Consider the following 14,978-nt stretch of genomic DNA (forward strand, 5'->3'; position numbering starts at 1 on the left):
TCCATCCATGTTTTTACAGTCCATCCATTCAACAAACTTAGTCTGTCTTACCTTCCATCCATCCACCTGTTGGACAATTGTCTGACCATCCATCCATCTGTACTTTCACAATCTGTCCGGTTGTCCTTCTGTTTTCTGTCTGACCATGCTTTAACAGATCTGTTACATTTGGTGCCGTTTATTTCAGCAGAGCAAATTTCTGTATTCTTATGTAAAGTTAGGATGGTTAATCGTGCCACTTCAATCCGCCTCTTCAGCTGCTACTCGTTGCTGTGTTCCTTACTTTCCTACCGACTCTGTTTTTACAGGTGTCTTATTTAATGCATGACCACTGCGGAAACATCCGCCCTTATTCAATTAGATCTTTTGTGTTTAAAACAAAAATGGCTACAAATAAAACTATGAAAATGTAGTTTTGACTTGGAAACGTTAGCATCTCTGTTGCTGCATTTACAGTCTTTTGTTGAACAGCGTAGCGTGTTGAAGCAAACACAAAAAGCAAAATCTTCAATCTCCTTCGCTAAAATCCCGGTTTCGTTTGTGTTCAGGTTCTGGATAAATACAACCCTCCTGACCACTTCCTGCCGGAGTCCTACACGTGTTTCTTCCTACTCAAGCTGCCCAGGTACTCATGCAAACAGGTGCTGGAGGAGAAACTCAAATACGCCATTCACTTCTGCAAGTCCATCGACACGGATGACTACGCCCGCATCGCCCTCTCCGGGGAGCCCGCGGCAGACGACAGCAGCGAGGACTCCGACAACGAGGACGCCGACTCCTTTGCCTCCGACTCCACACAGGACTACCTGACGGGACACTGAGTTTTCTACAGACGGCTAGGATCCTGTGTCAACCCCACTTCACGGCGCACGCGTTCATACGAGCGGTCTACTGAGGCACAAACGTCTGTTTTGCGGGGGAGAAGGGTGGCTGTGCGATGACATTAAAAAGAATTATAAGCTAAATAAAGTGAAAAACACCTGTTTGTTTTTAGTTTCTTTAAAATGATCAGCTGCACATGTGATTGTTGTGTTACATGGAAATAAGTATATTACAGTTACAGCCTAGCACTGTGGTAGATTCCTCCCTTTTGGTTTGTGTGAATTACCCGTCCCTAGATTGTATATAGAAACTGATGTGTGATAACACTAGGATTCCTTTTTTGTTCTTCTTTTTTAGTAACAACCATGTTTCTTTATAAATATATATGTATAAAAACATTTTTAAAGTCGATGTTTCTCACCCAGCTCACTGAAGGATCATTTTAAGATTTCTGTATTTACCCATCCACCAAGTTTGTGCACTGTCTCGTTAAAGAATGTATATGATTGTGCCATGTATTCACAGGGGTCATTCCTGCATATTAAATGTTAATACATTTCTGTTAATAAAGTGAAAATAAATCCTGCTTATTTAACAAAGAGTGTTGCTGTTTTGTACTTTAGTAAGTAGACCAGTAAGCCTGCTTTTGTTTTCTTATTTAGATTTTTTTTTTCTGGTACAGTGAGATAATTAGCCTCTTTATAGATTATTTTTGCTTGTTTTTAGCGAGCAAATTTTAGTAAGGCTAAAAGCATATATTTGACTAATCATTTTAGTATTGATGGAGGATGTCCTGAATTATTTTTTTTAATTCATGTATCTAAAATTAAGTCTATGAAATGTCTTAAATTTACAAAAAAAAAATTACGTTGGCCTTAAATATCACAAGTCTTAAATTTTGTGGTGACGTTTTTTTATTTATTTTTTCTCGTAGGATTTTCTGTCCGGCAAACGTTTGAGTCACCCACAAACAAAAATGGCGTTCGTGACGGTAAGTGTAAACTTATCGTCGGTACTTATCGCCACCGGCTCACTTATGTTGCCAACTCATTTGCTGTTGCATTTATTCTGTGGTAAGCTTGGGACTACTTATATATATATATAAATATATATAAATCTGTTGTGATACGAGTCTTAAATTTTATTGCTAATGGTCTTAAATGTCTTAAATTTTTGTTGGTGAAACCCTGAAAGCTATCTAAAACATCTATTAGCTTATTAAGTAATCAATTAATTATAAGGTAGATTTTTCTTCAAAGCTGTGGTATGTAACTTTTATTTTTAAAAAAAGTTTATTTTTTATTGTATTTGTTAGTATGTTGAGACAATCTGTGAAAACAAAATTGTTCTCCCATTGCTCCCATCAACATTTTTGGATTTTCTGGAGTAATTAAATGACAAAAAAGCCAAAAACGAGATTTTTTTGTGTCACTTCATATCCTTTATGAGGTATTCCATTTCTAATGTGGTGAAACATATTTATAGGCTTATGAAATTAATGACTGAAAGGAACTGGAAGTCCAAGTCATCTCACCAGTCATTACAAATACTTTGTAATTATGTGATTACAAAGTAATTATCCCTCTTACTTTCTTTTTGAACCTGTAAAAAGTGAAGATTTTCATGAATTGTGGTCATAAAACCACTCAAATCTCACACGTTATTTATTCACTGTATACTCTCGTATCCAAATGAGGACTTATCATGAAGTATGAGAAATTGTGACCCCTGATCATAACAAATTAGCTCCTTCTGGTAGATTTTTTTTATTTGCTTACATTGAAAATAACTTTCAATTACAGCAGCTATAAAAAAGTTCCTCTAATAACTCCAAGTTGACATAAGATATGACAGATGGCACTATTTCATGTCAGAAATTGCCAGGATGCAGAACAACCTAAACTTAAAAAAAGTACTAAATGTCTAAGAAGCAAAATGAAACCCAATACAGTTCCCTAATAAGGACGGAAATATTAAGTTGTACCTGCGTCACCCTCAGCATTAGTTTGTAAAGGCAAGTGTTAAGCAAATTGACACCAATAGTGATCAAAAGTGAGATTTATATCCTGGATTATTGGGTCTAAATAATTCTGTCAAACATGGTACTCCAGATTAGACATGATTTTACAATCGAAAATAGTCTTCCAACTTTGACGATGTCATACATTTTTGGTTCTAATCTGTGTTATCTGACATATAGCTGGGATTTTAGAAATGACTGCTATTTGTTCTAGACCAGTTGGTGGGAGTAGGACAGGTGGGAGTTTAGCGCTGTGGGATTAAAGAAATCCCCTCTGATTACCTGTGTGACTTCAGCACTGCGCCTCACTCTGGAGCCGAGGAGGCCAAAGGTCACAGGGGAAACAAAAACTCCTCCTAAGACCCTGCGTAGCGTTTCAGTTCATAAGAATCTCCTTTAAGCGCGTTTGTGTTCGCCCTTTATTGGATCATGAGAACGTCGGCCGAGTCACGAGAAACAGAAGAGAAATGTTTTTATGGCGGCTCGATTTTGGCTTTAAAATCATTTGCATTCCTTGAGGATTTGGTGACCTTTCCTCCTGGAATCATTACAGACGGCGTTATTCTGGCTTAAGTCAGGTGCTGCTCAGATATTAGAGCCTCAGATATTAGAGCGGGAACCCTCATTTACATCACTTGCTTATGAATTCTGTCACAGAACACAGTGAGAAACAAGAACATCTATCTAAAATTATTCACTGTGGGCAGATTCAAGTTTTGAGTAATCTTTCCCCATCATGTTACATGTGCTGGCTGGAAGTAAGAATACGTTTTTGTAGATGCAATCTGATAGGAAATGTTTGGAGTGTGGGGGAAAATAACTGAATAGCTCAAAAGAAAAAAAAATATGGAGTGGCCTAGTCAATGTCCAGATATAATTCAGTTGAGATGTTCGGCGTGACAATTCAGTTTTGTCCATGAGACTGAATATGACGGATAGAGACAAAAGTGTCTGATGGCCTCAGATGGAGGTACTCACTGTTATTTGTCCTAAATGTTGGCAGCCACTGATTTAAAAAACAAACAAACAAAACAAAAACCTGACAGAGTGTGGAAGACATTTTGTGATGCAGAATCTGCAACGTTCCACAGCAAAATGATCTGGGATCAAGGAAACTTTGTATTTCAACCCATTGCAACTGCCAATGGTTCAACATCTCAACAAACCGCTAAAATAACCTTTTCTTTTAAGCACCTTTATAAAAGATACAAAAGATATTTGAGAACTTGAGCCATGGCTTCTCGACGTAACACTTTATGTTGCAACCTCAAACTTCAGACAGAAGTTTATTGTATATTATTACTGCAGCAAGGTTTCCTCCAGAAAAAATTGGTAAGCGCTGGACGGCTGCGCTAGAGCAGTCATTGATCCAGTTGGCAGGCATGTCTTTGAGTTAAAAAATGTTCAAAATTTGACAGAAAATTTGAAAAATACCACTTGATAGTTATATGTTATTGGAAGACTGGAATATTGATACCTGAAAACCTACTAAGAAGTCTTTTTTTTTTTAAAAAAAAGCAATAATAAAAAAACAAACAAATGCTAAGTCTGGTGGGGGCATAAGTAAAGCTTGGTGGCCTGCTGCAGATCAACAACCATCACATAGTAAAAGTATATAAAATCTGCTTTAAACACTGTAAGATGGTGCCGGATGGCTCTCTCCAAGCCTCTTCTATACTCACCAAGAATTTTTTTTTTTAACAAATAAAAACTATTCCAGCCTACTTTTTTTTTTTAAAAAAAAACCCTTTTCCCATATGATCGATAAAATAAGAAAAAACAAAGAATCCAGCTGATCCTGACTTCACACAGCTCTGATAATCCTTTGCTCCAGGCCGTGTTTTTCCATGTGATTTCTCTTTGATAACTCTCACATCCGCCCACAAGACCAGAGTGCGGTCAGCCCCCCTGGACATCTCTTGTGCGCGGCTTTAATCCCGCTCTGTCTCAGCCGGCCCTCGCTCCAGACCAGGTGACTCCAGTCAGTCGGAAATCTCGCCTCCACTGGTTTCTGAGAACGAGGGAGGCGGACGCTGCGAGCTCCTCCGACTGGAAACATCGATTCAGCAGGCAGAGCAAATGGAAACGCAGCTTTCGCCGCTGATCTAGGGGAAAGGTTTTCTGACAGCGTCTCATTCTTCAGGTTCTGTTTGTCTGCTTCAGCTGAAATGTGAAGTGGAGAAAAACTGGTACATGGTTTTGAAAGTTTTTTTTTTTTTTTTTTCCTCATTTGTATTTGGTTCGTGTTCTTACCCTGTTTAGTAGATCTTCCCATCAAATCGAAGCGGTTTCACTGCCCCTGCTGGAAACAATGCATTCCCACAGCATAATACTTCTGCTGCCACGTTTCACCTTGGGGAATGCTGTATTCAAATTGGTGCTGTCAAAGAGTGAGAGAAAAAATACAATATTTTGGTCTTATCTTATCAGAGACCCTTCATTTCACCCAGAGGCTCTATGAGATGTTCAGAACCTTTTTTTAAGTTTTGCATTGAAAAACATTATATTTGGAAAAATTAGTCTATTTTGTTATGTAATGATGGTATTTATATGAATTATTTTCATTTTGGTCTTTAAAGTACAAACATTTCCACATAACTTTATATATTGTTCCATCTGATGATGTAATTTTTAAATATTGAAGTGATGGTTGTTTTGATACTTTTTTTTTTACTTCAGTGATTTCTTGAATGGCTACTCTTGCTTGAGTACAATTGTTGCTTTCTATATATATATATATGTGTGTGTGTGGATATAATATATCTACCTATGCTCTAGTTTGTTTACTTTGTTCCATAAAACCCCAACAAAATACATTAAAGCTCTAATGTGGCCACGTGTGGAGAGTGACAGGGGTGTGAAAAAAAAAAGTTTTCGCAAAGCACTGCACTGCAAAAATACAAAATCTTACAAAGTAATTTGTGGTCTGGTTTCTAATGCAAATATCTTAACACAAAACTAACTTTTCAGCAAGATAGAAGCTTGTTTTAAGTCTATAATTCCTGATTATTGATGAAAAAGTACCTACTAGCTCCATTGGCAAATTAGTTCACTTATAAGATGGGAATATTGCTTTCTTATAAGCGAATTTATCTTCCAGTGGAGCTAGTACTTTTTCATCAATAATAAGGAATTATAGACTTAAAACAAGCTTCTTCTGAGAAGTTACTTGTTGCGGTGTGTAGAAGCCGGCCCTTTTTACTGCAAAAACACAAAATCTTACTGAATATTTTTGACTAGTTTACCAGTGCAAACATCTTAATACACTTGAATTAAGACAAAACTAACTCCAAAGTAACTTTTCAACAAGACACAAGAGCTCGTTTTAAGGCAATCAGTTCATAATATTGATAAAAAAAATCAAATAAAGCACCAGTTCCACTGGTAGATTACTTCACTGATGAGACATTTTCCCAAAGTTTTAAGAGAAATAGTCATTCAAGTGATCTAGTACTTTTTACTACTAGTTTCCTGAGTGGAACGTTTCCTTTTAAAGGCTCTGCACCACCCACTCCCACTCGGTCCCCTCCCCGGGGCCCCTCCCCGGCCCCACCGCCCTCAGAGCTTTCAGGAGCGTCGCCCTCTTTTGCTGGGGAGAGCGCAGGAGAGAAGAAACTCCTCACCTTCTCTTGTTTTCAACCACGCCTCTGTGCTCTGACTTTACTGCAGCCTCCTCATCCCACCCCCAACACAAAAAAAGTATTAATCAAACAAAAAGTTGAAAATAATTTGGATTACTGAAAAGTAAAGTTTTGCAGCAGATATTTTTTTTAAATTCAGATCCAACACATCGTTCCTACCTGCGCCTTCAACATCATCTAGAGCGACTTTTTTTTTGTGTGCATCTCTCAAGGTAAGTTCGTCTGTTTTACTTCATCAGCTGCGTCAAAAACGCAAAATCTGAGTTAACCTTAAACGCAGAGAAATACCTTTACAACTTTGAATAAATGACTCTTTCCACCATGCGTCAAGTTAGTTTCGGTTTAACAAATGACATCCATCGTTTTGCAGAGCACTGCTGACAGATTATGGAGCAGGAACCTGCCGATTAGTCCCGCTCAGGTTCAGTTCGCTTTCAGCCTGCAATCTTTAATTGCTGTGAACCGAGCTGGAAAAACCGAAAAGAAAGCAGTTTGTGTTTTTTGACATCACCCAGGGCCTGCGGGGCCCGGCGCCCAACAAGCCCGTCATTGTCCTCAGGGAACAACGGAGCGCTTCCCGCGTTACATGAGGCTGGACTGACACCAGGAGCTGCTTCCAGGATCAGTCAAATCTGACATCCTGAACGTGTTTATTTTTGATTGTTTGGATAATTGAGAGAAATGAATGTGAAGGTTGTTTTAGTTGGGATCTTTGCTTGCTCTAATCCAGCTGTATTATCTTTTTTTTTTTTTTTTTTTTACAGTACTTTCAGCTCGCTACTTAAAAAGCCTAAATGTCATGTGAATCCCTGCTGCCTTTCACATGAGCATTAATCCTGCCTTTGTTCTTTTCATTCTCTGAACTTCACTCTTTATTTTCCGTCATAACTCCTTTTCCCCTGTTTTATTTGTGAGCGTGAATCTACCTAACAAGGCCGAGATCTCACGCTGCTGCATACACTTTATGTACATTTCCCCTAAAATTCAAACTTTTTCTTTAAAGAAGTTGGAATAAAATCCAGTGTCGTCAGCTCCCGACATTAAGAGCTTTGAACTTTTGTCACGTTACATTCACAAACTTCGATAACCTCTATTTTTATTTCATGTACCAAACGACCACAAAGCTGCTGTGAGTTAGAAGGAAAATGATGCTTGATTTGAAAAAAGAAAAAAGTGCAGCATTGAGATTCAAAGGTGGTGTCAGCATCATGCTGTGGGGAGGCTTTTCTTCAGTAGAGTCAGGGAAGCGGCTCAGTCCGATCGAACTGACTGAATCTCCGCAACTGGATTAGACTTTAACTAGGCCATTTTCACACGTGAAAATGCTCCGATCTACATCAGTGCTTTACAACCTTTTTGCCTCGTGTGCCACATTATAAAAACCAAACAAACCATAAAATCCCAATAATAAACAATGAATATGTGAATGAAACAAGGTAGTCAGAAAAAAATGACAAAAATAAAACCATCTAAATGACTGTAGTGCTGAAACAAAGAAGACGTGTAAGACTTTTTAAAAGAAAGGAGGGCAGTTTATTAAATGTTCACGTGTTGGTTGTTTTCTATTTTGTTGATTTATAATTTCTAGGCTTTATTTTCATCCACAAGAGCAGAATATGAGTCGGTCTTTCCTCTTGCTGCATTGAGACAAGTTTAATAATTGAGCGCTCCTAAATCTGCTGGATCTACATCGTCCTGTTTATTGTCTCGATTTCATTAGTTAATAAAAAACAAAAACAAACGTTTTGCGTTGCAGCAACATATTTAACATTTTCAGAGGACAATTAATTTGTCATTAAAAATGTTTCTAAAACGTTTTAAAAAGCGTCTCTCTGCATCATGTTCGTGTTCACGGGTCATTTGTGCCGACAGGCCAAATTTGTTACTTTTCAGATTTTTATTTGTTGAAATTTTCTTGCAGACCAAGCCTTCAGTTTCGTGAATATGCATTACTTTGTGTTGGGCAATGACACTTCTTCCATGACAAAATGCTTCAATAGATAGGAGTGCACCAATATTACCAAAATTACCTAACAATTATTCCTGGTACGTTGAGTTCGGCTTAGTGCCAAGAAATGAAAATGTAATTGTAGATTTGAAGAGGAATCTTTTCAGGCAGAAACGCTCCTGGCCTTCATCGTCTTCATTCATGCAGTGGATCACATGACTTCTGGCAGTGAAGCTGCAGCAGTGTAGCACCTGACTGCAGAATCTTCTTCCTCCACGAAGCCTTCAGGGCCTCTCCTCATTGTTTCTTGTTATTCTGGTCTGCACTGTTTCTAGTTAAATCATGCAACTCTGTTGGAGTCACTGGAAAAAAGGGACTGACTGTAGCAGCAATCAGTGGCTTTGTTCTTCTTGGATAAGTCAGTCAGTGTCCTGCAGACTTTATGACAGTATTCATGCCTCGCAGCGTTTAAAATATGTTGTTGCATGACAGAATTAAACTTCAGTGCATTTTACTGGGTTGGTGCTAACCAGGGCTGTAGCGAATCACTAATCCCATGATACAATATGATATGCGATATTCCTCTCACGATATAATATATATCACAATATTCAGCTAACGATATGATTCAACACATTTTAAAGGTTTTCTGAAAGATTTCAGAGGGACAGAGTGAGTGTGACTGTTCCATAGACTTGGATTGAATTAATTGAACTGATGGTGTAATAAATGTTGCTTTTGTTATACATTTGCTTTGTTTAAATGTTAATTGTGTGGCTTTTTGTATCTGGTGGTGCAGAAAAGAAACCTTTTTCGTCTTATTCACTTGTACTAGATAATGTAATTTATCTATTTCATTTCATCATTTTACTGTAACTGTTTCCTTACATGTCATTTTTAATGTACATGTGCAATTGGGTAAAAATGTAATGTGTGATAGCTGTTATTTAATTCATGTGTATTTGACATATAAACTCAAAGTAGGTTATATTGTATCAATACTTGCGGATGAAAAAATTATACTTTCTGAGGAAAAAAAATATCGTAGAATTGCTAACATCACACAGCCCTAGTCCTGACTAGGTGAGCCTGTTAAAAACATTTTTTAAAGATGCCTCGTTTTCCTTTTTGTCGCAAATCTGTTCAGTTCTTTTGTTATGACATAAGTTAGCCACATCGACTGAAGGAGCTGAATTTTTCATCAGGCAAAACGGAGATAACCTATTCTCTTCTCCTCAGGCCTCAGAATGTATCTGGAGAACAAAAGCAACCTGGAGATTGAAATGTCTCAGACTACGGCCGCGGGCCATCAGGGCAGGAGCGGCCTCAGGTCGCCGGAGGCCGTGCCGGGGAACTTTGGGGAGCTGCGTCTGCTTCAGGGGATCTCAGAGAGAGGAGACACCCAGAAGCTGCAGCCTGCAGGACAGTGCATCATCCATGCTGAGGACCTGGTTCCGGTTCGGCAAGAGAACGGGTACGTGGCTGCACCACTTTCTGCTCTCTCTCGGCTGGCAGCTGACGTAAACACTGGTCCTTTCATGCATAGCGGCCAGTACAGTGGACAGTTATCGAAAAGACAATTTCTTGTGTTTCTTGTGGATTTTTATGTTATAAATGCACACAGACCACCGAAGTGAACACCAGTGCATCATACTGCCAACCACTGGCCATCCACTGAAATTGCAAGAATATTTTTTGCTAAATCCAATATGGCAGTCAGACGATAAAGCAACTCAGGAATATCCAGCTCCTCCTTCCACATCAAGTATCCCCTAAAGACTAATACCAGTGATTTATTTTCCAAATAACAACTTTGTATTTGGAGAAAATTACAACTCCAGAAAAATTTGTAAAAGCTTTTTTTTTTTACAATTTTTTTTCTCTACCTTTTTTTTTATGCCTCAAAAAAATCAGAAACACTTAAAAAAAAAATCCTGACATAAAGGATCATAATTGATGCATGAAAGGGCTAATTTAACATTTCAGATCGGAGTCAAACCTGGTTCTCTTATTTGTGGTACTTGTGGGCATAGAAAGATTCCCAGTTTTTTGATTTCTTTTTCATTTCTCAGCTGAAAGGAATACGTTCATTTTTAAAGTCCCGTCACTCCGAAGCCTCGGCCACGTTGACAGTTTTTACAGATTTCATCACAGATCCCTGTTTAAGGTAGAACCCTCTAGTCGAAATTGTACACGTTTAAGTTGTACAATCCCCTTAAATGTTTAAGGGGATGATCAAATGTTCCACAAATCTTTAGAAACGGTGAACAAAACCCTTTAATTTAGCCCTGGGTTCAGCGTTATCATCGAGTCTTAGTGCCACGCCTTATTTTTCTAAAGCATACAGCACGAGAGGTCACAATCCCCATTGATGCTAACAATAAAATATTTTTATTTTTGTTTTCTGGAACCCCAGAGCCACTCCATGATGGAGGGACGCCCTGAGTGCGGAGCCACATTATCAAAATAACTCTTCAGTCTCAGTAGTGAATGCCAGGTATATATAAATATGGTTACATGACCCCAGTAAGAGGAGAATTTACTATCCTGATGTTATTGTTGTTTTCTGTGGGATTCAAAACAGAATAATGGCAAAAACCAGACCAAGGAAACCTGTTTATCTTTTGTTTGTTTTTCTATTAAGTTATTGGTAATGGATTAGAATTCAAACGGAGCAAAGTAAGAACATTCCCCCTCACAGTTGCTGGGTTCAATGTAGATATTTGGAGAAAAATTAGAAACCTTTGTATTAAAAACCACGAGCCGAGCCCCTCTCTAAAGGAGCATGTTTCCTGCTCTCGTTTGCTTCGTTCCTTGGAGAAAAAAGCTAACAAGATTAACGGCCTCTCTTTCTTCTCACTGGATTAGAGACGTAACAAGATTTCAAATCACACATGCAGAAAGACATTACAGTTCAATGTAAATCTTTAAATCCCGCGGGGATGAGTGAACGTAAAAAAAGATAAAGAAAAATTTCAACATTCCTTGAGATCTACAAACAATCACACAGACCGAAATGTGTGTGAAGGTGGGTTTCTATCCCAGGAAAACTCCCTGGGCGGAAAAGAGCTAATCTCAAGCCCGTGGCCGTGACGTTGTCGGGATTATACTGAGGAATTTGTGAACTAATTCGAAGTACAAACGATATCAGTGTGTCTTCTCGACAGACAGGTGCATTTGAATCTTTATTATTTCAAATAATCAGATGCACTGGAATGTGCTTCAACAGTCACGTTTTAACCAAATAAAAATGTCACACATGCAGAAATGTGAATTAGTCCTGGAGTCATTCAAAACAGGATAAGAGAATTAAAAAAATGGCAAAAAGTTAAATGACATCAGAATACAGACGCCTTTTTTGTGTTGACAACCCAAAGTTTCCTGTTTGAGGTGTAAAAGCAACAAAGGGTAGTGCTGGAAAATCATTTTCTTCTGAAAAGATGTCAGGTTATGGGTCAGGAAAGCACTGAAACATGACAAGAAAAAAGTCCTAAGGCTCCAAAAGGAGTAAGAGTGAACAGTGCTTGCAACTTTATATGATCAAATCTAGGCCTGTCACGATAGCAAATTTTGCTGAGCGATTAATTGTCTCAAAAAACTATTGCGATAAACGATAATATTGTCTGAAGACCTTTTTACACTGATTTAATGGAAATGACGTAATAATACATGTGATTTTCTGCCAAAGATAGATACACTTTATTTTCAAAAGAATATTTAACACTGGAGCTGATAAACAAAATAAACAAAACAACCAAAAACAAAATGAATTCTCAGTCTCCATTAACAAAAAATGTACTTGATAAAAACTAAACAACATAAAGCCAAAGTGGAAATAAATACTGCATTCAACCAAAAGAGTGCAGATTATGAAGTATGTATATTATGTTGCCCTTCAGTAATAATTAGATTTAAATAGAGAAGATGGGCACATTGACTACCTGATGCAATAGTTCACACTATATGATTTTTTGCTCCTATTTTTCCCCATACAACAATCTTAAAACGTTGGTCTTTCTCAGATTGTGTCGTGTGTTACGGTAGATCGTCGTTGCCGCTCCGATCTAAATCAGGGGTTTTCCCCAACTGGGATTTTAACGCAGCCTGTTGAATGTGACAGGCAGCCAATCAGAAAGCGCGGATTCTCCTCGGCGCTTTCTGAGGGGAAATTACCTCGGGGAATCCCAAACAGCTGATACGGCGCAACCCGAAGTCCAGCCGACGAGGAAACAACATTAATGTTTGTTCAACATGCAAAGAATATAGAAATGACAAGAGGAGGAGTTGGAGCGAAATTACTACAGCAGTTGATAAACCCGGTAACTTTTCAGCTGTTCTTCGTTAACGTGACGTAAATAGGTTCTGATGATTTTCATTCAGTCAGGACTTTACGCTGACACTAGCCACATGCATTGCAGGTAGATTGTAGTAAAGCATTGATTAATGCCTGGTTTTAAAATTAGTTCACTGAACTTGTAGCCATTATTTTGTGCCCATTGTTGGACACCACACGGCAGGACCGAACCCGATCGAACCGTTATAGCTAGGATTTCTGTCGGGTAAAGTGTGGTCTGTCAGGTTTTGAAAATGGGCCGACAATCAGCCCACAGCTCTAAGATCGTGTAGTGTGCGCTGGGCTTTACACTAAGGAAATGAGGAAGGGAGGAGTCAGTGGAGAGCACCGGAGTTGAGCCTTTTTTCATTCGTGTCATTAACAGAAAGAGAAAAAGGCCGGAAGAGACGATAATGCCGATAATTAAAATGACGTCGATAGTTTTAATTTATCGTAAGATTAATCGATTTATCGTTTATCGCGACAGGCCTAATCAAATCCAACACGCTACACCAAACATCTATTTTTACAAACTCAGTTTATGTGCAAAAAACTGCCTAAGAAGGAAAACGAGTAATTAACACATGGTGAACTTACAAGTTTGTTCTCAGTAACAATGAAAATATTCCTCCCCACGTGAAGATTTTGAATTTTGACTAAATATAACACGACTGGAGCCAGACCTTGATGATGGCTGGCAAACAAACAGAACTTTGACAATCCACTGATATCATTTCTACAGTCAGACAAGGTGGTGGCAGCATCATGGTTTGGGTTTGGGAGATAAACTAGTGCAGACAGAAACATCTGGTGCATCATGTGACCTTGAAACAAAGAAATACTTTAGGAATCCTGAACAACTCAGGACAGCAGGAGATGTGATAAAGTTAGCCTCTCTCCTGATCTTCATCATCAGCACTGTCTTATTCACCTTTCTTGTTCACTTCATGTTGCTTTGAAGGCCGTCGTTAAACCTGCTCACCGTCAGCACATCTACTCCGTACAACTTCAGTGTTCCGCTTTCCTTTTTTTTTCAATCACAAGCTTCAATCATATCTTGCTTTCACAGACATCCATTTGTGTTTTCACTAAACCAAACATCCGTCGCTCCAGATTCTCTTCCAAATGTTCCTCATCGGTTCACTAGAAGTCACATTATTGTCTAATTCCACCAAACAGCATGTAAGAAACTTCCAAAGGATGATTCAGACAAAAAACAAAAAAAAGTTTTCGAAATGAAATGCAACACTTAGTTTGTCCACGGCAAAGAACTCAGCAAATCAAGAAAATAACAAAACGCACAGAACCCTGAAAGCGCTGTGAACGATTTCAGCCGGCGCTCCTCTGGCAGCAGTTGTTCAATCAGACTCACTTGGCAGGAAACAGTTGCTTGATTACATGTTTGTTTGTGTCTCCTGTCCAGTATTTGTTGTGCTTTTAGCTCCTGCTGGCTATTTGCTGTCGTCTTCTGGCTCCTGATTTGTTTCCGTGGAGCTCTGCAGAGGGACACAATACTAACCTGAAGCAAATCCTCTGATGTTGGTGGAACAAGCAGACATTACCAGACCCACTGTTATTAAAGTGAACCCGAAATTTGGAAGTTTTGCTGAGGAAGACCTGTTGTCTGTTACAGGTGTTCATTGAGGTTATAGCTTTAAGAAACATTCAAAATCTAACCGTGATTCACTTCCTCTGACCTCCTTAGAGCAGCTCATTCTTTCACAAATGTTTTTTTGAAGCAGTCTTCGTGGCTGGGTGTTGGATTTATTTGTGGAGGACTCAATAGGTTCCGTATATCTACGAGAAGTCATTTCCTCCAAACGAGCCGTGTGATTCTTTCCAATTTCACTCTTCTGTTCTTCTGTCCGGCCATAATCTGCTCTTAAACGCTTCATTAAAGCTCAGTCTCTCTGCTGAGACTCACTTTGCCGGAGTTGGACTGGGACATCTGAGTTGAGGAAACATTTGTAGACTTTTGCTAAATCTCTCTGTAGTTGTGTAAGCGTGTCGGCGGGAGATTAATGGGGCAGACCTAGCCAAATGTAATCCAGTTCTGTATCCCACAACCTTCAAACACAAAGGACCGTAGTGTCTGGAGAGCAGTCGGTAACGCCTACCGGAGTGGATGCCAACGACATAAGCAGGGTGGATAAATGTAACTAAATGTCAGGTTTAAAGTCTTATTATAACAATCACCAAAATACATTTGTGGAA

General features: G+C 38.8%; 2 protein-coding genes across 5 annotated transcripts in view; both read left to right on the top strand.

Moving 5' to 3' along the window:
* Positions 1 to 1,421, top strand: part of herc2 (HECT and RLD domain containing E3 ubiquitin protein ligase 2) — a 66,197-nt gene extending 64,776 nt beyond the window's left edge. For 2 of the 4 annotated variants that reach the window (XM_028026986.1, XM_028026984.1), the window contains one exon: positions 549 to 821. In XM_028026986.1, the coding sequence (XP_027882787.1) occupies positions 549 to 821 (273 nt within the window). Of the gene's footprint in view, positions 1 to 548 lie in introns of all 4 variants that reach the window. The other 2 variants (XM_028026983.1, XM_028026985.1) reach the window with 1 other exon arrangement.
* A 5,000-nt stretch (positions 1,422 to 6,421) lies between these two features.
* The window catches only part of oca2 (oculocutaneous albinism II), a 53,245-nt gene continuing 44,688 nt past the window's right edge, over positions 6,422 to 14,978 (top strand). Inside the window, exons 1-2 of the mRNA XM_028027867.1 lie at positions 6,422 to 6,695; positions 9,671 to 9,905. Of these exons, the coding sequence (XP_027883668.1) occupies positions 9,679 to 9,905 (227 nt within the window). The 5' untranslated portion in view covers positions 6,422 to 6,695; positions 9,671 to 9,678. The remainder of the gene's footprint in view (positions 6,696 to 9,670; positions 9,906 to 14,978) is intronic.

Source organism: Xiphophorus couchianus, chromosome 9 (assembly GCF_001444195.1).
Source record: "Xiphophorus couchianus chromosome 9, X_couchianus-1.0, whole genome shotgun sequence".
Taxonomy (NCBI): domain Eukaryota; kingdom Metazoa; phylum Chordata; class Actinopteri; order Cyprinodontiformes; family Poeciliidae; genus Xiphophorus; species Xiphophorus couchianus.